Below are 27493 nucleotides of genomic sequence, written 5' to 3'. Positions count from 1 at the left end.
AATGAGTCGCTTGAGTTCATGGCAATCATTTGCAGTGCTTTCACGCCTGTCTTTGAAAACATTAAAAGTTTTTTTGGCCTCCTAAGTGTTTTTGGTTTTTATTATGGTCATATCGCATAGTCTCAAAAACAACTATAAATTCCTATTGGCCGTCCAGTGCTGTGCAATTACCAATTAGGTGGCTCCACTTTTTAGCCAAAGTCTTTGTTGACTGAGCTACCTTAGTTCTATTGCCCTTTTTTCAGCTATTAGAAGTAATTTAATTTTTTTGTGGCTCCAAAATTCCATGATCTGCTGTCTTTAAGGGTTTCAGCTTGTATTTTCGTAGTTCTCGTTGTTTGGCGTCAATTGTTTGGAAAATTTCTGTTTCTGTTCATTTTAAGGCTACATTGAGTCAAAATCTGCCTTATTCTCGTTCTTATTATTCTTGTTAAAAACGGACGGTTAAAAACTCTGTCTTGGAAAAAAAGGTTGTAGATTTTCACCTTTAAATTTGACCACGCTTGTAGCTTCACCACTCTAATCACTTCAGAGACTAGTAAAGCCAGGTCAGTGTTTTTAATGAAAATTGATGTCCGTTGGGTTTTATCTGTTTATCCCTTTTTTTGAAGGTCAAAAAGATGGAAAAGTGCGTAAAAACATTTTAAAAGAACTTAGGTGGTCCCGAGTTACATTCTAACGGTTGAAAATTTCAAATGACAGCACTGGTGTTTTATGTGGGTACTAAATTAACATTTGTTTGTGTTCGTAAAAATTTTTTGATAGCCATTGCTCTTTTCCATATTTCATTTTCAATTTATGTGTTTTTTTACTGCAAAATTAAAAACACTGTTTGAATTTTGCTGGAAATATACAAAAAAGGCATGAATTTAGCTTTCAAGATTTTAGCTTCAAGAACTTTAACAATGCTAATATCTCCTTAAGTTTCTCATAGTTTTCTAACATGAGTTTTTTATCTTATTGTTTTGCGCTTCAAAGCAAAAATTATTTGTGTCTTTTGTTTTCAATCTTTTCAAGAAAACCTATCGAAATATTTAGGTTTACGAGTTTTTATTCTTATAATGCTTGTTCTTATTATTCTTGTTAAAAACAGACTGATAAAAACTGTGTCTTGGAAAAAGAAGGTTGGGGATTTTTTGTTCTTTTTTAAGCATACAGCGGCTTTATTAAGTTTCTTAGTTTGGCGTTCTTTTTAAGATTTATAGTCGAATAATTTGTCATTTTTAACCTTTTGAATGTATCTCAGGTCCTGCTATGTTCTTTTAAAAAGAAGTTTTCTCGCACTTTCCTATCTTTTTGACCTTCAAAAAAGGGATAAACAGATAAAACCCAACGGGCATCAATTTTCAATAAAATCATTGACCTGGCTTTACTAGTTTCTGAAGTGATTAGAGTGGTGAAGCTACAAGCGTGGTCAAATTTAAAGGTGAAAAGGTCCCGTTTAGGCATTTTTGAGCGGAAAATGGTGACTTTTGTCACGCAATTTTGCAGGAAATTTTGCTATTTCTTACAAATTTATCTCCTTTTGTTTTTTTTGGATTTGAGGGCTTACTAAAATTTTGGATAAATTCTAGAAATGAAAATTTGGTTTCTTAAATAATAATATAACAAATTATAGAGACTCATCAAACTGAAGTTTCGGTTTTGAAATTTTCAAAGTTTGTCATTTTTCGATTTTTTTAGAGGACAATTAAATTTTATCAATCTTTGCTTGAGGTTTACTGGATATGTTCAAAAGAGGCATGAAGTTCGCTTTTAAGATTTTAGCTTCATGAATTTCAACAATGCTAATATCTCTGTTTTCCTCTTGTGAAATGTTTTTCTCTTTGCCTAAAGTTTTTCAATTATCTACGGTCCAGTACCGTAGTTTCTACTTTGTTTTATCTTTATTTGCCATTTTAATAGCATTTGTCTACGATGGGGAGCAACTTTGGAAAAAACTAAGCGTTTATTAATGTGTCTGAAAAAACTCAAAGCTAGATTTTGGTCTCTTATACACTTCAGAATAGCTTCCGTAAATTCATATAGCAATATTGAAACTCAGCTCGAATTTCAGCGGGTACAATTTTCCATAAAAACAATTAATCCTAAAAGATGACAACAAATCGGAGTACAGACCTTGCTAAAAACAATTTTCATGGGTTTGAAAAAAATCTCTTGTCACCGAGTTAGCTGTTTTGAGCTAATAGAATTTGTTATCTCTTTGATATCCCTTTTATAAACGAAAACCGGTTGACGCCCAAGAAATAATCTCGAATGACAGGTGGGTCACAAATTTTACTTATTAGCTGCAAAAATTGCAGACGATTTTAGGTTTTGAACCGCAACATCCTGAGTCCGATTCTTTCACCTCGACAGAAGCATTAACCACTCGGCTATCAAGGATTTGTGATCGTATATTTAACAATTGGTTTTAATTGAAAAACAAACGTTATTTTAATGTGAAAGCAACTGAAATCACTCAAAAATCAGGAAGAAAATCGTGTAAAACTCATTTGAGAAGTCAAAGATTACTCTAGAAGGATATCAAGTTGATACAAGGTATTAAATATAAATCGATTCATTATTTAGATTCCATAGAGGTTCAATTTGACTCATTATTTGACTAATTTAGGTAGTTGTACAATTTGTTGACATCTCTATAAATTTTTATAATTATTTCGTTTTTTGAACCGTGAATTGTTAAAGAAAGGTAATCAAAATGAAAAATTTGATGTTCAAATTTCTACGAAATGAAAATATTGCAAGTCTTTTCAGAGTTTTATTCAATTCTTGTGGAATGTATTTAAGCACTTATTTTTAAATTTTTTTTATAATTGAACAAAAACTGCAGATTTTTTTCAACCCGAAATATTTTTGGAGGGTCTGAATTTTTTTTGCCAATTTTGCCTTTGAACTCAACAATATTAACAAGATTATAATCTTTATCTACTAGGTTATAATCTCCTTCCTTCTTTATTGATTTCAGTTGAAAAATGGTTGAAGATTTACTAATAGCTTGGCCGTCTTGATGATATAATAGCGTTGTTATATCTAGTTTTTGGTCTCAGTTTTTCCACTAGTTAGGACTTTCTTTGAAAACAGCCACTTTTTCAGTTATGTTACGAATTTTAGAGAAAGATTAAAAAGATCAACTAAAATCACTAAGGGTTCTTCAAATGACGTCATTAGAGTTTATTAAATACCACTATAACCACTATTAAATCTTAAAGTAAAAAAATTTACCCCAATTTTGGCGCACTTATCTTTTGAGCATTTGACTCTTAATATTGAACTTTAGTCGCTTTAGTCAATTTGCTGTGCTGACAAATGACAATGAGATAAAATTTTGATCAAGCAAAACGAAAGAACGAACAAGTAAAAAGCGAAAACGTCACTCGAAAAGCCAACAAGTTCAAGCAAAAAATTTTCATATAAAACAAAGACGGAAGAATTGCGGAAACGACTTCACGGAGAAAATTGACCACCCTAATTCACGCAACGAATATTTTAGCTATAACACTAATCACTTTGAAACGATAACAGGGAAAATGAACAACAAAAAATGACAAGAAGAGCTGATAAAGCGTCTTCTAAAATCTCTTTTATGAGTTGCGATTTCAAAACAACTATACGCAACAATCTATGCAACACAGTCATTTGCTTTTTGTTAGCCACTGCAAATTGACGGAAAAACCATCATATATATTTTATGTAGCAAAAACGGAGGTAAGGCAAAAGAAAGGAAGAACAAAACCAAAAAAATAATGTTCTCTACAAAGTTTTAACAATATATAGCAACAAAATATACAGAAATTGCCTAATTGCTCTGTTTTTAATAAATAGTTTTCAATTGATTGTTTTCAATAAATAGTTTAACCGCTTCTGGTCAAACATTCAACTACCAACACCTTACCGAAACAATGAGAAATTATAGGACGAAAAACAGAAAAGAATTAACTTTTTGTTTTATTTATTTCGTTGAAAAGGTCCCAATCTAGCTTCTAGTAGCTTCTAAAGAAACCTTTGGCGTTCGTATAGCTACGCCAAAGGTTTCTTTAGAAGCTACTAGAAGCTAGATTGGGACCCTTTCAACGAAATAAATAATACAAAAAGTTAATTTTTTTTTCTTTTTTTCGTCCTCTAATTTTTCATTGTTTCGGTAAGGTGTTGGGAAAAAAGTTGCCGAGAGCCCAAAATTAGAAAGTTTTCAAAATTAAACAAAAGACATACCAAAATTTCTTACAATTACTCATTTTTTAAAAACCAAACCAACTAAAAATTAATATTAATTCCGTCAGAAGGCAACCAAAAGTTCTAGAGCAACTTATTGGAATCATAGTCCTCCCAAAATGCTAAAAAATGGAGGAAAAATAATGTGGCTTTTAAAAAATTTAAATTAAAATAAAAATTAAAACAATTAATTATTTTGTAATATTACCAGTGCATATAGAGCCAAAAAAATCCATTGAAGCAAATAGGGCACTGAATTGCCCGCAAAAAAAGGTAGTAATAATAGGCTAAGTAAAAATTGTAAAATTAGAAATAAAAACAAATAATTGTAGAAAAATATAGAAAGTTTTCTAATTTCTCAAAAAAGCATTTATTACCAACAAAAGTGTTATCATTTAATATCTAAAAACTTCTGAAATTTATTCCGTTTTTTAAAATCTCATTTAAAAGAAGTAAAAGAAAACACTTGGAGAAAAATTGATAGGTTTCCCCCAAAAATCAACAAATGACAAACCTCAATTTTTAATTACCAAAAACCTTCAAACCACTATCCAAACAAGTCTAAACATAAAACAATATCATAGTCGAACCTCCTAAAGCTGAGTTTAAAAGCCGAGCGTGAACAAAAAGTTTCGATCGCTTACAGAAACTTTGTTCACACCTCAATTTCTCGCTCTCTCGAGAACAACGGTATGAACAAAAGACCACTATTTTTTCGCTCCGCTATTCAGTTTTGTTCAGCACAAAAACCACTTCAAGTTTTTTTACGCTTTTAATTGCCTGCTTTAAAATTTACTCCAATAAAAAGGCACCTCTTCAATATTCCTGTTCGAGTCCTAAAAAGACCATCACGTTTACAATGATTGCTTCTAACTTCGTTAGAAGGCAATTAATAAATTTAATTTAGAATCATTTTTGCTTCATCTAAGATCCCAGAACTTATTTCAATTCTTGGACATAATATTCTTGTCAAATTCACGCCTTGGATCGGAAATAACAGTATTGACTACGTCTTGTTTCACGTCTTATGGCTTTCCGAGTTTTAGTCAAGCATTGATACAGAACGTTCCAGTTATAAAAACGTGACATACAGTACTAATTAGAGTTCTCATATAGTACGAATTCAGACTTGCGACTTTCAATTTCACTGAATCAGTACTTATTGACAAGTGACGGTCAGTTCGGGATAGAATTTGAGCTCAGTCGATTGAGAAATTGCTTCAATTTTGATATCGTTATTTATTATTTTGCGAATCTCTTTACAACCTGTCATGTTAATTGATTGCCATTTTCTTCATTATTTATGTTTTGCCCATAAAACGCTGAGCGATTATTTTTGTCTCTAAACACCTGAATATTTCGATATTTTACATTATAGCGTCGTGGCTGAGTTCCGGCTGACTGGCTTCAAAATTGCTTGGGCATAGTTATGGTGTCCTTTGATCTGTGCTTTTGTTTCATTTTAACAACCTTGCCAGAGTAAGATTTCTCTTCAATTCAATGTTTAAAACTCGCACTTCTCTAGTTTTAAAATTTGTTCTATAGATCCAGTTCATTTCTTATCTAGTTGGCCTTTTTGGGTTGCGGCTGTAATCGGGCTCTGAGAACTATAAGTTAGAGATTTGGCGGGTAGGGTTTAGAAGATGATGTATTAAATGCAATATAATGATAGTGATAGCTGTTGACTGTGATTAAATTAGGCTAATCGCAGAAAACAATTCCCGAGAGAATCTCCACATATGATCATGTGTTGTATGAACCATGTAGCATCCTTGTAGCTCAATTGGCATAATTTTTTTTAGCTTTAATTTCTTTAAATATTGCGGACATTTGACTGCTTCTTTCTTTACTAACAAAATATCTAAAGTTTTTTTTGAATTGCGAGCTCGAATCATCTACTTGAAGGATGTATGGAGGTTCAAAAGTTTTTATGCTAAAGTGGGGGGGGGGGGGGGTGGGTATTGGAATCTCAGCTCAGTGTTATAATTCAATTCTCCCCTTATTCTGACCCTTCCTAACTATCTATTATGTCCACATGACCCTTCGAAAGTTCACTGAAAGGAATTAAGTAGGAAACTCTATCAACTCGAGATTTGAGCGATTAAATAGCCCGATTTTTTAAAAACGCGAGTAAACAAAATATTGCAATTACGTAGTATGCCAATTGGGTGGGTCGGCTATTGAGTGCAGTCTAAGGGGGCAGATTCAATTTGGATATTATCACAAATGTCTCCTCTCTCCTAATTGCATTCCGTTTGATGTCCAAACTCTCAATGCAGCCTTCACTCTAAATTTTGCCCCATTTACAGCGCATAGCGGGCGACCCCACCCGGGTAGACGCATTACAGCGGAGGTTGCTGCTAGAGGTAGTAGCAATAGTGGTAAAATAGCCCTTGTCACTATATCTGGGGTTAACATGTCCTGGATCTAGGTTGAACTAAATAGGGAAATGTTTGAAAAAATAAGCTCAAAAGTTTATACAGTACGAATAATACATGTGAATGAACTCAAAGAGCACAATACAAAGCAAGATAGTCCCAGGTTGCCACATCTTAATAGTCATACAAGGATCAAATATGATGTCATACAAAGTACGATCCTTGTATGATTACCAAGGAATCATATATGAACCTAGTATGATTACCAAAAATCATACATCTATTTTTCATCAATCTTTTTTGCTATTTTTTTATGCGATAAGGCATCACGTATGTGATTCCCGGCATCACTTTGTGATCCATCAAAAGATCCTAACGTACAAAGTCATTTGCAGAGTTGGGCACTAAAAAGAGCAAGTCCAAACAGATAACTAAAGTTTTGAAATTCTCTGAAGCCAGTTAATACCTATAAATGTTCATTTCCATGAAACATTATTTGTTTTGCTTCTAACCTCAAATTTATTTTATGATTATGTTCACATTGCAAAGTTATTGTTTTAGCGCATACAAAGAAACAAATGTGGATTGCAAATGAGATACAATTTAATATGTCCTCTAACTACATCATACGAGAATTTGTGGCACCAGCCAAAACTTTAGTTGTCATATATGACTTTGTTTGATTTCGAAGAAATTTCCTCAACTTCTAGGAAATTATATATGATCCTTGTATGACTATCAAGAGTTCAAACAAATCAAATACGAGTTAATGTGATTACTAAAAATCATATATAACCTAGTATGACTACTAAGAATTTTTTATGATGAGCAACGCGGTGTTCAAATAAAAAGGCACAGTGTAAAATATTCTATCAAGAATTGAAAGAGCTGAAATTATTCAGTTGAATTTAGCAGTAATTTATGATCGAAAAGAATCGCATCGTAGATTAAAAAAAATTCAAAATAATTCAGTTTATACATTTTCATTTCTTCACCTTTGCTAATAATGCGTCCGATTGTTTTCATTAAGCCGGATTTTCCACAAAAAATTGCACATTTAAGGTACCATTTGCATGTTTGTAGAGAAATGGGCCTAAATTTCGAATGATAATTAAATTTTGCTTTATTCCATACATTGTTGATTTATCAGTGGCTGCTCTATTAGGTCTTGATATGCTGCTGCGCTTTTTATGCTTCAAAAAAAGGTTTTAAAAATACAGACTGTTGATGCTTTCTAAAAAAAATTGTTGTCTTCTCTAACTTTTTCTTTCTTCTATGCTATTTTAGTTGAAAATCTTTCAATCGAGAAAAGAAATCCTTTTCATTTTTGAAAAAAAATGTTTAATCGGCGCTAAAAATTACACTAGATAGCTTCCTACAATTTTTTTTCGACTTGAAATTCTCAAGATTATCTCATTTCAGAAAAAAACAGCAATTTAGAAGCATTTTCTACCTTGTGACTCGGGTGCGGAGTTAACAAAATTACGATGAAGCATTTGCAATGTATTGATGGCGAGACCCAAAATATTGTTGCCCTGCACAGATAAGCCCAAGGCGAAACAGTCGTAAAATGCAAACCAATTAGTCTGTGCATGTGTTAAAAATTAAAAGCAGACAATGTGCAGAGTTGCAAATTTAATGGTTTTTGAGCTTAGTAAACAAACAATTAAGTTTGCTATATTCTGTATATTGTTGATTTAGCAGTGGCACCTCTATTAGCTTTTGTTACGCTGCCGAGTTTGTTTTGCTTCAAATAGTGGCTTCAAGTTGTACAGACTTTGCTTACTTTCTAAAAAGCTTGTTGCGTTTTGTAACAATGCGGTTCTTTTTTTTCTTTTTAGTGGACAAAATTTCCCTTGGGAAAACAGTAATTAGTAATCAGACTTGCTCTCATTTTTTAAAACAAAAGGGGTCAATGAATTGGCTTTGAAATTCCAAAAAAGCCGCCTTAACTTCCTAGGCTTTTTCTTGTACCTAACTCCAAGTGCGTTTCAGTACTGGGCCAGTATAAATGCAATTCCTCATTATTACTGAATCATAGACTGATTCATGTCACTTTTTTGACTTGTCAGACTTGCGTTCAGTCTGATTTTACGATGGTCAGACTTGGGCCAAGTAAAAAAATAAAGGGGATTGAACCCACGATCTCTCCCTCAGTGGACGTTTGTCCTCCTAACTGTGCCATACGGACTGATAAAGTTTCCACTTTTGCGCCCTTACGCTTGAAATAAGCGAATTTCAAGCAAGAAAGCGAGCAAAATATATTACATTGGAGACGTGCCCAGTGCTGATTTCCACTTGGAATTCGGTACGGGTTTGTATTTGAATTCAATTGATGATTATTATCTCGTTTCAGTGACAACAGTGGTATAAACGCATTTTCTTCTTTTTTCTTGTGCGCACAGTTAACAAATTTACGATGAAGCAGATTCACTTTATCTTTAGCCAGACCGAAATCATTCTCTCGGACAAATGAGCCCCATACGAAACAGTTTAAATAGCAAACTGTTTAGTTAGTGCATGTGTTAAAAATTCAATGCAACGCAGAGATGGTACCAAATAGCAAAACTAGGGATTTTTAATACTGCAAAATTTGTTTGCGAATACGAACACCAATCATTTGAAGTAATATTTGCAACACTTGATTTTCTTGTGAGTGAATTTTAAAATCAACATCGGATCATACCTATTAAGCTGCTGATAAAAAATGCAATTATTTGTCAATACTAAACGCAATTTGAAATTTCAAGGACTGTAAATGTTAGTTAACTAATTGCTTCAAATGCTCGTTAAAAAAATGACAAGAATTGAATGGCAGTAAAATCCTCAGTGTGCAATATTCCCATATATTAAGATAGGGTGCTGATATTATTTACAACTGAGGGCAACTTGTGCCTTTGCAATTTGGTACCGGCTCTGCGTTGGAATGTTAAAATTAAATACCGGCCCGTTTTGGACTGTTGACTGATTTATGCGGTACGCATTTTCATTTTGGGCTGCACGGAACATTTTGGTTTTTCAAAACCTCTTCCATGCGTTATTTTTTAAACCAAAAAAAATAAGATAAAAATTGCAGTCTGTCTGTTAAGTCTTCAGTTCGGAAAAATGACTCGATGCCTCATTATCAATTAAAAATTCTGTTTTCTTAATTTTCTTCATCAAGTAATTCACTCCAGAAAACTTTGGAAATTTAGCTAGAATTTAAAAAGAACAGTGCTCATTTTATTTGATATGTTCTGAAATATTTTGAGCACAATTTTTTAAAATAAGAACAGATTTAATCAAAGGATCAAATATTTCTACATGACGATTTACTATGTAATGGCACGTGCTCTGTAACTGGGGGTGCATAACGTACTGGGGGTGGGTGGACAGAAAAGATCCCAATAAAATTTTATTTGCTAACTAGCCATCAAAACTTGCCGGTATTTGCGTTATACTTTTCATAAATCTACAAATTCGTCTGTATTAAATTATATTTGAATCATCTGGATGCTGCAAAGTCTAATCTAAAAATCCATATTATTTTACCCATAAGCCACGTGACCAAATCCTTAAAGGGCAGGGCAGGTAATTTGGAGCTAATGTCTTCTAAAGTTTGGGATAAGAAGACCCGCGCTTAGCGGGAGATTGGGAAATGGAATTTGGGCAAATCCATCCGGGCAAATTTCAGATTACTGTCAAAATTTAGGAGAGATGCTGCTGTAATAAATGATGCTTTAATACCTGTAGTCAGTTAAAAGCCTTTCAGCTTTCACGTAAAAAATTACATCCCGCCTGAAATATATTTTTTTCGCATGCGTTGCACGAAGAACCGTGAGCACTTTCAAGAAAATATCCCCGGATAAGAAGTTGATAGCGAGATGAAGACAGCTATCAGTTTGAAACAGTTTTAAAAATAAATTTGGTGAGTTTTAAGTGAATTTTTCTTTATCTAGATAAAGTAAGATCGTTATTATTAGATAGCAGGAACACTATCGCTACAGTGACCGTGTTTTGCCATTGGATCTCAAAAAACTAAGTGGATAGATCTCAAAAATGGGTAGACTTCGCCATATTAATGCGCTCTATCTTTCTATGATGGCTGAAGTGCTCATATCATCGTTCTAGCGCCATGTTGCCGTAAGGGAGAATTTGATATTCAAGGTTTATTCTGATAATTATCCATTTATGAGCGAAACCTAGTTTGCTACCTAGTATATAATTATTAAAAATCGGTACTTTGAACTGCTCGCGGCTTTTTTCATTAATTGCAAATCCCACTTTCTGACTGAAAGGGTGGTAACTAATAATAACCAATATATCAAACTTTAACATTACCTGAATATCTTTAAAAGGAAAAAATTGGAGTTGGCCATGCGAATGCTTGGCCTATAACTTTTTAACACAATCGTCCTTCCAATTTATTAGAAAGGTTGTAAATTTTAGAACAGCAGTTTTAGAATTTATTATTAAAGGGAAATGTACCGTAGCAAAGATATTTTTCAGCGATACGATTATCTTTAACACGTAAATAACATTATTAGTGCTATTGACAGCAAAAATTCAACATAAATTTATCTGTTCATTTAAAAATGAAAGTCAGGAGCTGTACACAACTCGGATTTTTATTGTTCAATCAATTTTGATCAATTGATTACATTATCGGAGAAGAACAAAAGCATTTGCTGACCATAATCCAAACATTTTAAACGACAGTTTATTAAATTCGTGGAAAAAACTGCTTGAGACGCTAACGGCTAATGATCAATATGGCAAATAAACTTCATTTCGATATGGTTTATGAAAAGAACATATATCCAAAAATTGTCAATCCGATTGCTTTATAGCACTGTTTCAAAATTAGGAATGAGTTCGCTAAACAATCTGTCATGTAACTTGTTTGGCAGTAACAGAACAGCTTTTTGTGAATATTAAAATTACTAGTTTAATTCACATCCTTGCCATTTTAGTATCAAACTATATCAAATGGCACACAGTTTGCAGTTTTTACTGTTCCACACAAAGTCGATGTGTGATTAGGGCTTTCCATAATGCATCAGAGCTTAAATTTGCAGCTAACTTTTTTTCTGATTGTTTCAGAGGAATTTGCATTAAAATATTCAATTCGACGTTTTTTTTGTTATTATGGATCACTGGTTCTGAAGCATCAAATTTTCTTTCCTCATCAGTGTCTGCTCTAAATAAAGAAATTCAGCAGCTTCTCTGAGTAAAAAATAAATGAAAAGTGTTATCGAAGAACTTAGCGGCATCTAGGTGAGTTATTCCAACAGAAATCAACAATAAAAACAAGGAAGTTACAAGTAACGAGATCAAAAAAATTATAAATTGGACATTTTAGCGGGAAGACGGTCGATAGAATCCATTTCCTTGTTTTCGATTTAAATCATTACGAAATTTTTGTGCTTTTGTGATATTCAAATGGACGATTTGATAAAGGTTTTCAACGTTAATTATTTTATACAATTATTTTGTGCTAAAAATGATACTTGTGACTCTCTGGAGTTTTTTGAATAATGCAAAAAGACGCTAACATGCTAAAATGATTAAATTTCTATAATTTGAACCTTGACCAAAATAAATTCGAAACTTACAGCAGTTTTTTAATTTATTTTTATTGTGAAATGTACCCTGGAACAGATAGTTTCTCAGCAATATTGCAATTTCTAACGCTGAAATAACATTCCCGGATCTATTTGTCAGTGTAAATCAGCCCCGAATCATTATAAACTTCAGCATGTTTTTTGGAATGCCCATTTCTTTGATCATTTCCGTCTATGGGCAGCGTTTATACTTTTTAGCGTTTATACTTGTAACGACACTCACTGATTCAAGTCTTTCTGATTAATTACAGGGTTTAACAGTTGGAGGGAGAAGAGGGGGACAATTGGTCGGAGGGGGGGGGGGGGGGGGCTATAATGAAAAAAACCCATTAACACAAATGCAGTAGTTGTGGTGGCGGTAGGGTGGAGTTGAGTTGGGACGCGTGCGGGATAGGATAACTATTCTATTGCTCTCAGTAACTTATTATGTAGCTTATTTGAGCTCCCTTTGGCGTTTTCATGCAATTTCAGCAAAAAAGCTCCATGGATTTTTCAAACATGTAAGATATTCGAAAATTTTGAAACGGCCCATTTTCACACTGTCGATACACTGAAAAAAATGGATGGAAGCCTCAGACTGTTCAGTGCATATCAATTCGGTCTCCAACCCTGCTCATTAGTTCAGATTGAGGCCATTCTGTGCGTTCACTGCAGAGTAATAAAGCACCTTACGATTGTCTTACAATGATTCAGCACTGTTTAAAATTTATTTCCAATGATTCGGAACTGAATTGCTATGACGCCCAGGTCTGGGTAATTGGTGCAATTGACAGCTAATTTTTAACTTAAATGTTAACTTTCTTTTTAATAAAAATTGAAGTTAGGGGCTTTACATGAGTCAGATTTTCTTTGTTCAATCAATTTTGTTTTTGACAAACTGATTAGGCTATTGGAGAAGAACAATAGTGAGCTCTCCAAAATTTATTGTTGGTTTCAATTACTGTTGCAAGTTTTTATCGTTTTTCTGATGTTCGCTGAAAATTTTGTGTTTTCAGATTGGTAACTATTTATCAGCAGCGCTTTTCAAAATTATTATAAGTAAAAAGATGGCGTTTTTTCAAATGCAATCCAAATTAAAGGTGATTATTTATGAGAAATATTAATAACTTAACATTGGCCATATAATCAGTATCAGAAAAAAATTTTTGATTAACACTTTAAACGACTTAGTTTCTTCAAGTCGTGTAAGAAACTGGGTGATGTAGTAATTTTTGATGCACAAGCTAAGAAGAGACCAATTGGTTTAGATTATCCTTTCTAATCAATTTAAAACAACTGAAGTCAGTTTAATAGCTTCTTAGCGATGTTTCAACTTAACAGAGAGTTTGGGTTCTTAGAAGAAATCATGTAATATGTAATTTATGTCTCGTCTTCTACTTTGTTTGGCAATAACAGAATGATTTTTAGTGAAGTCAACAGTACTTATTAGTTCCAGGTCCTAGGCTTTTCAGTGACTGTGATTGATATTAAAGCGACGATTTTGTGTTTCAGTGGTATAAAGATATAACGGTTTTAAATTAATGTCAACCTGAAACTATTGTGAATTCTTCTTTAGTAATAAATCATATCAAATGCAAGACTGTTTATAAAATTTTTATTAGCCATACTACGTTGATGTTTGAATACAGATTTACATAATGCATTTCAAACTTAAACTTATCGCTATTTTTTGTATCATTTATCATGATTTTGCATTAAATAAATCTGTTCTACATTTTTTCTGCTGTTATTATGGTTCACTGTTTCTAGTAGTTTAGAAATTTAAGGAATGTATGAGGTGAATGGAAATTGTTCTGCTCAATGGCATCTAAGTGGGTTTTCCAACAAAAAAACGAGGTAAATTAATAGTGGCGGGGAGCAACAAAAAAGTTTTATTTTTAGATTAGATAAATTGTTTCATTTACTCCAATATTTTCAAGTCTTTCAACCCGAAAATTTGTTAAATAACAAGCCTTTTCTTTTTTCATTAAACTCGAAACAAAGAGAACTCCAAAACTGCGATATTCGACTGGACGATTTGAACTTGATGATATACCTGGTTTTAAACGTTTAGTTGTGCTTTCAAAGTTTTTCGTTTACTATACGATAGGTTTGTGACGCGGCTGTGACTCCCCTCCCTGAAGTTTAAAAAGGATGCAAAAAGAATGCTCAAATAATTTAGATTTTCAATTTTTGGTTATTTGACGAAAATCTACAAAGCACTAACTATACTTGTTTAGCTTTTGGGAGACTAGTTTTCTAATAAATGTTTTTGACTTCAAACCAGGCGGCCAAGTGAAGACAAATGAGCAGAAAATAGAGGACATGAACCTTCAATACTTAAAAGTTTAAAGTGGTTGCCGACCACTTTTTTTATTTGTGACCCAAATCAGCCAATCAGAGACAGACGCTACTCTGTCCTGTACATCATTTCAAATACAAATCTCATTTCGTTTGTAAGAAAATAGCCATGAAATTGCAACAAAACATTGGCACTGTGGTCTGCAAATTGACCATATCCCGAATGCAGGTATTTTAAATTTATAAATTTTCACATTGTGTTAACGTTTTTGAAACTTTCGACAAACTTTCTCAATATAATCCGTTTTCAGAATAACGCCATGGGTCGGACTCAATTTTTGCAACCTTTGCAGTTTAACCTTCGATTTTTTGGTTCTAATATGGCTCTTTTCTAAAGTTATTAGAACAAATTTTATTGCAATCACGCGAATATATGACTAATGCCACATAATAGAGAAATAAAATAGAAACAATTTGATGACCGTAAAATTAAGCTGATATTTCCCACAAATCAGAAATTTTTTACAAGATCCTACAAGTCAATATTTTAGTTATTTAAAAACATAACAAATGAAGGACTTTTTGACTTTTTAAAGGTAAATCGATATTTTCTTCCGACAAAAAATTTGGGGGTGACCGTTTTGTAATATGAGATTTGGTCTACAAAAAACCCAAGACCTCAAATTTCTAATAAGCTGCACTCGGGAAAACTGTACCTCACTGCTTTTGAAACTCCTCAGTTCATAAAAGAAATTTTGCTTTCAAAATTTTTTGTCATGAAAACTGACAAAACTTATTTCTTTAATTTCGATAATGTTTTTCCAAGCTTTCATAGAATGAAACGTTGTTTACTTTATTATTTCTAGGTAACTCTGCTGTCATTGTTATGCTCTCTGGTCAGAAGAAAACCAATGTTACCAAAGCCAACTAAAAATTCATCGACTTCAACGACTGCATATTTTGCGATTGATTTTGGAAAACTCATTTTTTGGTCCAACAGAGTTTGAAAATTTTAATTGTTGAACTAAGAAGGTAGCAGAGCTGCTGATGACTCAACAATATTGGAAGAAATGTAATTTGAATGTAATGAAAACTGTTCGTTATCCGTTCTATCCAAAAAGTATTTCAGGTGCATTTTCAAAAGCTTCAAGTATTTCAACTGCTTTTTATTTACTGAATTTCTTTTTTTTACAATATTGTAGTTTAAATTTGAGTTTGCGCAGGTCTGATGTATGCTCGTTTCAGCTGTATGTTCTGGAGATTAAGATAGCTGTTTTTTACGTATTTCTTAATTGCGACTCTTTTCTCCACCTGAACTTTTCAGTATTCAGTTATATTAGTTCATGAAATTAAAAGTGATGCAATTAATAGTAATTTTGCGGAATGCTATTTCTAAATATCTTGCTTTAATAATTAATGACTACATTATTTTCAGCAGATTTTGTCGGTACAGTTATATCTGTCATTATTGTTCGCCTTCTTTGATCCTTTATCGGATAAGCTTTGCTCAAAAACTTGGATAATCTTTAAAAGCTTTTTCAGACACTTGATTGCAGACGTTTCTGAAGAGTTCTCGAGTATATGTTTATCGAAAACTTCGAGGATGTCAACGTATTAAGGAATAATATCTACAAGCTCAACCATGCTCACTTCAGCAAACATTGTTTATCTAAATTTAGCTTCAAAAGCAAACAGCAGGACAATTGCAACCCAAAGCATTGAGTCGAAAGAAGAAATGACAACCACAGTTGATCACAGTTGTTACAATAGTCTCTAAAATTCACCTTTTTAATGACACATAACTTTAAATAAAATATTGATGCAGTTAGAAAGTTTATAAATTTAGAAGTTCAGAGTATCCTTTTAAGCAAACCTACAGTCGCTCAATGATAAGCTTCCATAACATAGGTTACTGCAAGTTTAGAACATTTAAAGAAAAGGTCAGTGAAATTTTGCTGTACAGTTCAAAAATTGTTGTAGTTAGTAATGGATTCGATTTGATGAAATCTTGGGAATATTCCTCAGCTTTAGAAAAGAAACTGTGTTTTAGTTAATGGGTATTGCCTTTGAGGTCAAAATGCAAGATTTTTGTGCGGGTGTTGTTTAGGGTTTCGAAAAACTAAATCTCTGTTTGACATAACTTTGCGTAAATCTATAAGTTCTTTGATCTTCAGAAGGTAATCATATGGTTGTTTTGTGCCTATAATCCACGAAAGGAGTTAAATTTTTCCTCTTATGGTTTCCGCGGTCATAAAAGCCATTAGAGATCCAATAACTATAAGGATAAAAAATGAGGACAAACAAAACTTTCAATATTATTTTGAAATGCAAAAAACGTCTCATCCAATAAAACACTCAAAAACATAATGAAACTTGTAATACAACATATCGCCACAATTTTAAGTCCTATGAATACAATCTTAAAAAGTCAACAAAGGAACAAAATAACACGAAGAACAACAAATGTGTGCTAACTCAAAATTTCCACTGTCAGTTTTTTGGAATCAAATTTAAAAAAATATATATACGGGCAGAGGTAAAAAAATTGTAGTTTTGTATTTCAGTCAGTCCAGTTTGTGTCCAAGTCATCAAAAAACTAATAGTGGTCCATTGAGAGATTCTTACAATGGCAATAAGCCATCATAATAGAACGCATTAACAGGACTTGAATAAAATCCAAATGCCATGCACTGTCAGAAGCTTCAAATAAAAACCCTAAGTTTTTTTTGCTCCGACCCATCTCAGTGGAGGAGGAGCCACATGCTCAACTAATTTTATTGTTTTTCAGTCAATTTTGGCCCATTAATGTATTGATTGTAGAGAACTGTGAGTGGTATCATTACAAAGCGCGCAGAGCGTAGAAAACAGAATTAAAATGATTTTTTTAATTCATTTTTTCCAGGCAGGAGGTTGTGAAAATTTGAATGTTATCCGTTGTTTTTGTTCACGATTTCTGCTCTATTTCTTGCCAATTGTACTAGAACTTGTAATGTTTGTTAGAAACAAGAATTGTTTTTGTTGTTGTCTATTAACGAAGAAAATAGATGCTAACTTTTTTGATACGACATTTTGCGCTCGAAAAAGGCTGAATTTTCTAAAATTCCGACCACACTTTTCATTAATGAGATCATCAGTTATGTTTCTTTAGGTCATTTTTTTCAAACTTACTTGCTGTAAAGACCTGAAAACTGCTGACAGTTTTTGAATAAACTCAAAAGAGAGTTAGTTTTACTTTGACTTCGAATGAGTGTTCTGGAAAAATAAAAAATTTGCCAGTTGCTCTCCAACTTTAAACAATCATTATCTAAAACGCATTTATTTTTTATTGATATGTTGAAAAAGTTATTGCCAAACTATCTATTTTGGAAACAATTTGAAAAATACCTGTTAATTAGGTCTAATGGTTTTTTTCGGGGGAAACAAAATTTTTTACGAGTCTATTGAGGTGATGTCTTTCTCAAAAACTTACTGATTTTTTTTAAAAAAATTTTATTACAGACCAGAAAAATTTCTGTCAGAAGTCTATTTTTGACAGCTCATTTTTGTGTGAAAAAGATGCCCCAAGATCATAAAAGGTTTTTTTGGGGTATCAAAAGTTGTTATGATTCTATTGGGGTGCTGTCTTTCTTGAAAACGGTTTTAATAATTTTTATCAACGTTTATTATAGACCAGGAAGGCTTTCAATCAAAAGTAGTTTTTTACAACTCGTTTTTATGTGAAAAGGAGGCCGGTGATTATATATTATGTATACAAAGAAAATTTATTGATCTTTTTGAGTTCCACAAGATTTTGTGAATTTCAATTTAATTCTTGCGTTTTGCCAAATTTTACAGTCTAAGTAAAGATATATTATGCCTTCAATTGATAGCTCTTATGTCTTCAATATTCATCTTTTAGGAAAATCTCATTTATCTTTTATCTTTGCCCATTTAATCTAAATTTGGTGAACTTGCTCCTGTTTCTCGAAAAAGGCAGTTTTCATCTTATTTTAGGAGACTGAAAATTTGATTTTTTTAGCGATTTTAAATTTAATATTAATGAGTTTGCAGATTCGATACCACAATTTTTCTCAAAAAACTTTTAAATTTTGGACGTTTGACCATTTTTGAAGTTGTTTTTTTTGTATGTCGCATTATCGCCTTGGAAGTAGATCCCATTGGCTTTAAAGCGAAAAACCAATTTATTGAAGGATTTTTTAAGTGAATGCCGTGTGATTTTACCAACTTAGAAACCGTTATGTTGCGAAACAGAACTGATTTTTTTTTATTTTGCCTGTACTTGTCAATCTTTTTGCGGTGTTATCGAAACTAAATGATAACAATTCTCCATGTTTGCCCCTGGAGACAAAAATAACTTATTTAATTATTTCAGCTATTGATAACAATGATAGCTAATGGTATCAATGACGTTGATATACAAAGTATTTTTTTAATTTGATTTTTTTTTGAGATGTGCCCCCTTTTTGTTGTTCTTTTTGACTACTTGTTATTTAATCTTATTTGTTACATGTCACATCCTCTTTTTGGAGAAGCAAAAATTAATCCTTCTTTTCTTTAAGCTTCAGGTGATGGTTTTTGTGGCTGTGGCATAAATGATGATTTTCATTAATTTCTTAAGAATTATTGATACTGGTCATCGCTTGTCGTTAATTGTTGTTGCCTTTTGTACATAGTTCTTCTAAAATAAATTTTCAATTGATGTTGAAACTGGTCCAATAGAAACTATTGTCTTTTCAATTTAGGTTTTTTAGTTTTGACGACTTCACAAATGTGGTTTCTTAAGATTGCTTGTGGATTTTTGAGGTCTTCCTGTAATCGTAGTTTATTTTTAGTCTTTAGACTTAATCTCCACTAATGAGTGGTACTACTGGTTTCAAATAAAACTATGAAAATAATTGATCTGATTAAGTGTAGTTGATATTTATGGTTGTTCTTACTTTTGGAAATACTTATTTAAAAAAAATCAGGGAATTTATGAATGTTATATTCTTTTTCTGTCTTGTTTCTGTCAATTTGTAGCATAATCCCAAAAAACCTGGGACGTGTATTTTCTAGTGATATATTTTTCAAATTTGTTCTAGTTGATTCTTAATTTTGTTCAACGGTTTTTGTGGCTTTGATACTTCGAGTTTTCATAAAAAATGATAATTTTTCTGGATATTTCACCACTTTTGTTTTCGTAACATAGTACAATATTGTACAATACTATCAGTACAATATTGATGGTTCCCATTGGTTTTGAAGATTAAAAAGATGGCCATTTAGGGGGACATAGTGATTGGATAATGATTTTAAGGGCAACGGCACCGTTTTCTCCTGTAGTTTACCTAAAAAATTGATTTGTGATTGTTTGACATATTCTGGATTACGACGGGTTTCATTGGCTTCTAATGGTGGTATAAATGAATCTATCTAAGATTTTAAGTTGATAGCTTTTGGTTCCGTTGACTTTCAAATGAAATGTTTTCAAAAACATGAACATATTTTAAGATTTTGCCTTTTTCGTTTTTTTTTGTCGAACTACCTAGTATCGCTAAGGACCGGTCCCATGTGTTTTCTGGAGATGTACACAATTTTTGTCTAAGGTTCTTTTCATGTTTATCTGATGCTATATTTGCTGTCATTTTGAATTTGTCAGCAGCGTTTATAGAAAATAGATATTGTTTTTTGGTCGTTATTGACGTTAGCTTTTGTCAATTTATTTTTTTGTTTTCAATGGCAGTTCTCAATCCCCCCTCCGTGGTGGCGTTTATTAGTTTCTTTTTTTTTTACTAATGTCTGTTTTTAATTGCTCTGACGGACAGCTCCCATCTGCCTTGAAATGAAGTACAAGTTGAGTTGTTTAGTTTAGGTTTTCTATAATGCTATTTTGACTTCTTTAGTTATTTTTGTTGACCGTAGTTTGCGTTTTTTTTTGTTTTGTCTAGCAGTCTTTTTTAATGGCAGGTATCATTGGCTCTCCAATGCTGCGTTTGGCTCTCCAATGCTGCAGGTATCATTGGCTCTCCAATGCTGCATTAATGCTCCAATCCTGCAGTATGTGTATATTTGAAACCTTTCCTTCTCATTTGGTAGACAATTAAATTGATGTGGATGAGCGAGTAGGAACATTGAGCGAATGCACATTACCGAGCCTCCTTGTCTACTTTTAAAAACGTTTGAAGAAGAGAACGCCTTAAAACTACTTGACCATAAAAATTATCATAATGCAATAAGATATCTTCACTTACGAAAAAAGACAGAGCACCAATAGAATCCAATTTCTTGGTTTTGTTAAAAAACAGTGCAGTGCTTCGTAATAAGTTGAGACAATTTTTATTTTTTTTACATTGAACTGATCAGGCATAATTTAATCAATCATACTTCTAGTTCAAAAAATTCAAATTGAGCTTAGGCCTTTACCTCTTTAAATTGCGCTTTATTAAATGTCCAGCTCAATATTTACTTTTAACAAGTCAGCGCTTATTTGATGCTCGAAAAAATCGTGTGACTTTTTAAGAACCCATTACAGATTAATCAAATTTGAGCAACTGTCAAATGTTCGCACACCCACACTTAAATGTTGAGGTGAACTTGCTTGTTTAGGTGGCAACAAGGCACCCGGAGTGTTCACTCACTTCCTTGCCTGGTCATATGTTTCTTTCGATAAAAAGAGATATGCGGTAAATGAGACCCAAGGAAACATAACCCTCATTCTGCTGCGACGCGGGAACCCAAACACTACTATATATGTGGGTAAGTCCAATTTGAATTCCATTTTAAATTGCTATTTAAGTTTTTATTCAATTAGCGCTAATTGGATCGTCTTAAGAAACGCTATTCTCAATTTACAGTTTCCTGTTGCTTTCAAGGAAGTATTGGATTCCATTTCTATCAAAATAACCGGGTGAAAGAAAGAAATTTAGCTCCCCATTTATCTATGCCGAGTCAATTAAATTGCAAAATTACATTTCTATTTTGGGCGGAGTAAAGTTGTTTGTTCCAGCTCTTGTTTTCAATTCAGTTATGTAATGCTAAAATTCCTTAATTTGCTCCCAAATTCAGGGGAAATTTCCTTAAACATGATGATACTTGAAATCAGTTTTTAGTTAAATTGAACTGACAACATTCATTTGTTGCGCTCCGCTATGCTAAATCATTCAGACAGGCGTGAAAAACGTCTGATTTTAATCTCATCCATTTTTGTTCACACCTCTATGTTTTATCATTTCATGTTGTGAATTAAATGTTGTTCAATGCTAACCTTTCTTCCGTTTTGGCCATTTGGACGTCGTAAATTGCGACGAGACACGTGATCACATTAAGCACGTGATAAGATAGCGCGAAGGCAATAACTGGTCAATCAAATGAAATCTCAGCAAACGTGATTAAAACGCTTGAAAGGTTTACTCAATTTTTGAAAAAGTGCGGAAGTCAATGCAAAGCTGCAGAAATGAGCAACCAAACCTCAAATAAAATCTAAACTAAGCGGAGTTGGATGATGTTTTGAGCAATTATAGGTTATTTTGAAAAAACTATGCAACTCAGAGCTAGCTTTCACAATCTAAATGTTGTCTTTCACATTTATGTAATTTAAAACACTGCTCAAATTGCGGCTTGTAGATGTTTTCGTGGAAGGGAGAAATGCTCAGCCAGCAACGGATTTTGTCAACGTCTGGCAACCAAATTCCCTCGATTCCTGGTGGAATTCGGAAGGGGTGTTCTTGGAACGCCCGGATCAAGCGTCAGGTATTCTGATAAATACGGGCTCATTTTAGCACAGTCGGATAACATTTAATGGGGATCGTAGCAAAAGGCACAATGCACAGAGTAATTGAAGAGTGTCTGTGATTTTCATGGTGTCATAAAACTCACCAACAGCTCAATTCTGTGACCTCATAGTTAGGTTTACTTCACTCCAACCTTCAGCAGAATCAAGCTTATACTTAGATACCTATATGAGAAATACTTAATAACTAAATCAATTGTTTGGTAATTTTGTGACACCCTGTAGTGTATCAATCGGTTACACTTACAGTGTGGTTCAGTTGACAAGTGTGAACAAAGTTTTGCACGTCGTTTGTTATAAAAGTGATGTCTTACTGAGTGACTTAATTTATTTAGCGTCATCATTTAGCACCAACTAACATCTTAGACTTCAAACTCAAATAAATTTTTGCACTTAGGTTCTTGAAATCGTCCTGTGACACGTTAGACAATACAAATGTAAGAATGGCATACTTTTTAATTGTTCCGACGCCTCTTGAGGGGGGAGGAACTATATACTCATATGGGTTTTTTTTGTTCAGTCAATTTTGGCCGATCGATATATTCATCGTAGAGAGTTGAGACTGGTATCATTGGAAAGCTTGTCCAGCGTAGAATATGGAATTAAACAGATTTTTTTGATTTTCGCTTTTGACAGGGAGATATCGAGGTTTAAACTTTCGAGAAAATAGAGTGAATTCTGTTGATTTCATTCACCTTTTTTCAGAATTTTTGACTAAAGTTTCGCCAATTTTGAAAAAATTTAGTAAAATTTTTCAAGAAAAGGTTGTTGATTTTACGCATAAAGACAAAAAATTTTGTCGGCTATATTCATTGAATTTTTTAGGTCACAAATTCCGGCTAAATATTTCACAAAATTCAGATTTTTTCATCAAAAACAGCACGAAATAAGTTTCTTTAGTCCACTCTGATTAAATTTGCAGGAAGTGCACACCCAAACACCACTAACACAATCTTTGTAGACTGAAAAGGGGGCTAATTCTACTTCAACTTCCGTTAAGAGTGCTTTGTAAATAAAATGTTGCCGTTTTTTTGCTATCTTTAATCTTTGATTATCAAAAACGCAGCATTTATTTTTGATTTTTAACTAACAACATATCTATATCAATGACATTCCAAAAATGAAGAATTAGCTTTAGCAGGACCAGTTATATACCAATCTTGGACCGCTACAATCCAAAAATAATTCAGATTGTCGTCATTCGGTTTTAAAAAAAAAAAATCGATCTTTTTTATATTAATTAAATAACAGAACCTTTCAAATCAACGCTCACTAGTGGTAAGTCCTATTGGCTTCCCAATTAACTCGAAATCAATTTATCTAGTTGATTGCTCGAAAGCTCATGGTCGGTTTGACTTTTAAAGTACTTGATTTTTAAATAAAAAATGGCTTATTGAACTTTGCCTCCATTTTTCTCTTAATTTGGTCAACTTTCAGCTTAGTGTCAGCAATCAAAGAGTGCTCCTTCTTTCTGCTGAATTCACATTTAGTCTTTATTGTGGTTTTACGCCTCATGTTATGGTGTTCTGGCTTTGATACTACTAGATTTCACATTTTTTTTAATTTTTAGGTATTTGCCCATTTTTCATGTTTTAAAGTTTTGTCAAATTATCACGTTATTGTCAGTTCTTATTTCACCTTTTTTGCGTTCAAAGATATAGACTGCCTTAAAGATATAGACTATGGTTTTTTACCGCTTCGACAGAAGTTTTTCGAAGAATTTAATTGAATTTTTTAATTTTGTCTTTAACTGTCGTTTTTACTTTGTCGTTTTAGTCGTATTAAATTTCCTGTAGGCTTTTCATGGAAGAGTAGATGAGCCTATGTTCTGATGTTAGAAGATAGATAATGGCTTCCATGACTTTGAAAACAATTGTTTTCCAAAATGAAAAAAAAACATTTCAACTTCGCAGTTTTATTCCATTTATGGTCTGTTTGTTACCTGGTCTCATTAATTAAAGGTTAAAGATGACATTTTTTTGACAAGAGAAGGTGTCAAAAGAGATTGGTGTCACAAAATCTAATGTTTTTAAAGAATTCGTTATGACTTTACTGGCTTCGACACGGGTTTTTCACAAAAAAAAACAATTAATTTTTGATATTTGTCATATTTGACGTTCTTTTTGTAGACGTAAGACTTGTTATGGAAAATTGCAGATCTGGAGGGCTTCTTCTCGAAGAAAAAACGAACCTATTCAATTTTTTCATTTTGTAGTTATTGGATTTCATGTCTTTGGAAATAAACTTTTTTCGATAAAAACAATTATAACATGATCTTGGTTTTTTCTTTTTTGGTCTAATTGTTAACTAGTTTCAATAATGAGAGGCCGCATAATACAATTCAAGGTAAGGTGTCAAAAGGGTTTGGAGTCACAAAATCTAATGTTTTAACAGAATTCGTTATGACTTTGCTGGCTTCCACAGGGGTTTTTCACAAAAAAAAATTAATGAATTTTTGATTTTTGTCATTTTTGACGTTCTTTTTGTAGACATAAGACATATTCTGGATAAATGCAGCTTTCAAGGGCTTTCTGTGGAAGAATGGACGAACCTATTCAAATCTTTCATATTCTAAATAATTGCTTTTATGTCTTTGGAAATAAATTTTTTTCGAAAAAAAAACAAGTATTAGATAATTTTGCATTTTTTTGTCTAATTGTTGCTGTTTTCATTAACGAGTGGCCACATAATACATTTTTGGTGTTCGACGAAGGTGCAATTGAACACATTTTGGGGGCCAAAGTATGGCTTTAACGGCTTCCAAAGCATTTTCTGGCAAGTTTTAATTGATTTTTAGTTTATTGTCTATTTGTTGTTCTTTTTGTAACTGCATAAAAAATTGAATACCAAGAATTCTTCATTTCCTTCTATAGAAAAAATCGTAATTGTAATTCTATGGGATATTTTTGTTGATTCCTAATGGTTTTCATTACTTTGGAATTAATTGTTTTTTCTAAAAAAAATCAGCGAATTTTCTAGCTTTAAAGTTTCTGTTCTTTTTTGTCTAATTTTTACCAAGTATTATTATGAACTGCAAAATAACCATTTTTTTCTGTTTGATTACAAGTTATTTTGTTTATTTTGAGTTTTATCTGACGCTATTTTGACTTTGTTATTAAGTTTTTTTTTAAAACGGACATAAGTTTTTTGATGTAATTAATGTTTGTTGTTGTTGTTGTTTGACTTTGCCGTTCGTCTTTGCTCGCTTTCTTAATATCGGCATATTTCATCAATCTAACGCATCATTTTTTATTCCACTGAGTTATTTGCTTTGGAGGCTATCTTTTCGTTCATACACCAGTTTTTTTTTTGAAAAATACTTGAATTTTTTGTGTTTTCCATCTGTTCCTCATTTGGTAGACAATTATGCCAAAATTGTGTATGAGCGGGGTCGGAATCTTATGTGCGATCGCACATTACTGAGCTGCCTTGTTAGTTTTCAATGACAAGACCAAAACTGTAACCCCAATACTTAAAGCCATCTAATTGAAAATTTTCTAAGAGATTTTGAAGAACTTTTTGCTGCGTTTAAATACTTTCTGAAAACACTGAAATGGTTTTGATTTTCTTGTTGACCATAGGAAGCAACTGTTTAACGTATTCGTAATAAATGCAAAGTTTTAAAAACACTTGTTCCACAGAATAACCAATTCAATTTTGCGTGTCAAATTTTATTAGAAGTAGATAAGATTTTGTTTATCTAATTAACTCTTCAAGTTTTTTGAGCCAAGTAGTGTTTACGCAACCAAGTAGTCCATGTACGGAAGAAGGAACGATAATTAGCTTTCCTCAAAATTAGAAAATTTTCCATGGATCTAATACGAAAACTAAATTTTTTTTTGAATGAGTAGACTTTTTTCGAAGTTCGAAGCTCCACTGTCCGCATTTTTCGATTTGGTCTACTGCACTTTGTTCTACGCAACAATTTTTTGATAAAATTTAACAGTTTGAGCATTATACATAGTATTTGTCCATAGCGTGACCAATGTTGGCTGCAATGATGATACCACGTGAAAGTTTCGGACGCAAAAAAAAGTGGCTAGCTATAGTCACCAAAAAAGAGCAATTCTGCTCATAAAAAGATCAGTCTGAAATGTGGGGAATAATAAAAAAAGGACAGCTGATAACAGGCCACTGTGGCTTAATGCTGTTCCGCTGCGATTATGCAGGAACCACAATTATTAAAATTATTATTATTATTATTATTATTATTATTATTATTATTATTATTTTTATTATTATTATTATTATTATTATTATTATTATTATTATTATTTTTATTTTTATTATTAATATTAATAGCCGCGAAGCGATAGCTGAGGCTATTATTGGCCTTCTCTTGTTTTTTTTATTTATTTCGTCGTCGCGATTTTTGTTACGACCATATGACGTCACAATCACTTCAAATCTCCTTTTTGTTCATTCGTTCATGCAATTTCAACTGAATTGCGTGCGTGACGTAATTTTTCACTCTTAGTGGAGCTAGTTTTTTGTTCTTTCGCTTGATTAAATTTTTGCTCACACTTGACTTCTCTCTTAAAAATGTCTTCCTTACTCTGAAATTGACTTTTCTTTGCTTTAATTCAAAGAGATAAGGCCAAATGAGTGCTTGTCACTCTAATTGAAGGTTATTTAAGAGCAGCTAATGGAAACAGCAGTATGTTATACAGATTCTCAATCAAAATATAACATCTCAGCCCCTAATGAAAAGAATAAGTTTACCTTCTTTTTGAGACTACAGATCTATGCAGCTATTGCGGCTATTTTCTGACAATTTGCAGCTATGTTTATTATTATTATTATCATTATTATTATTATAATTACTATTATTATTATTATTATTATTTTTATTATTATTATTATTATTATTATTATTATTATTATTTTTATTATTATCAATATTATTCTTTAAGAATGAAATGAAAAAGAAAATTAGCAGAATTCAAAGAAACCATTATCGCAATCTTTCTGAGGGCATAAAGGCAATTTAAAGAGACTAAAGCTCAAAAAGTATCAGTACCTAGCAGTTGACTTGAAAGTGAAATTCATAGAAGATACTAAATTGAGTTTTGACATCCAATGTAGTAGTTAAAGATTGTTAAGATTGTTTGATATGTATTTTACATGAAACGGTTTTGTTTGTTTTTGATCCCTCAGTGAACAAATTTAAGATATATGGACAGTATGGGCGTTTCCCCTGATTTTTATTACGCTGTGGCTTCTCAAAGAATAAAATATACCACATTGTCCCA

The 27493-nt window shown here is 32.4% G+C and overlaps 1 protein-coding gene across 2 annotated transcripts in view; it reads left to right on the top strand.

Moving 5' to 3' along the window:
- LOC142342815 (FRAS1-related extracellular matrix protein 3-like) overlaps positions 1 to 27493 on the top strand; it is a 190417-nt gene that overhangs the window by 39418 nt on the left and 123506 nt on the right. Inside the window, exons 7-8 of one of the 2 annotated variants that reach the window (XM_075394404.1) lie at positions 21059 to 21208; positions 22076 to 22201. In XM_075394404.1, coding sequence (XP_075250519.1) covers positions 21059 to 21208; positions 22076 to 22201 — 276 coding nt within the window. The remainder of the gene's footprint in view (positions 1 to 21058; positions 21209 to 22075; positions 22202 to 27493) is intronic. The other variant, XM_075394405.1, reaches the window with a different exon arrangement.

The sequence above is a fragment of the Convolutriloba macropyga genome, chromosome 7 (assembly GCF_964194025.1).
Source record: "Convolutriloba macropyga chromosome 7, txConMacr16.3, whole genome shotgun sequence".
In the NCBI taxonomy this organism is placed as follows: Eukaryota; Metazoa; Xenacoelomorpha; order Acoela; family Convolutidae; genus Convolutriloba; species Convolutriloba macropyga.
The sequence above is the reverse complement of the archived record's forward strand: the minus strand, read 5'-3'. Positions and strand labels throughout refer to the sequence as shown.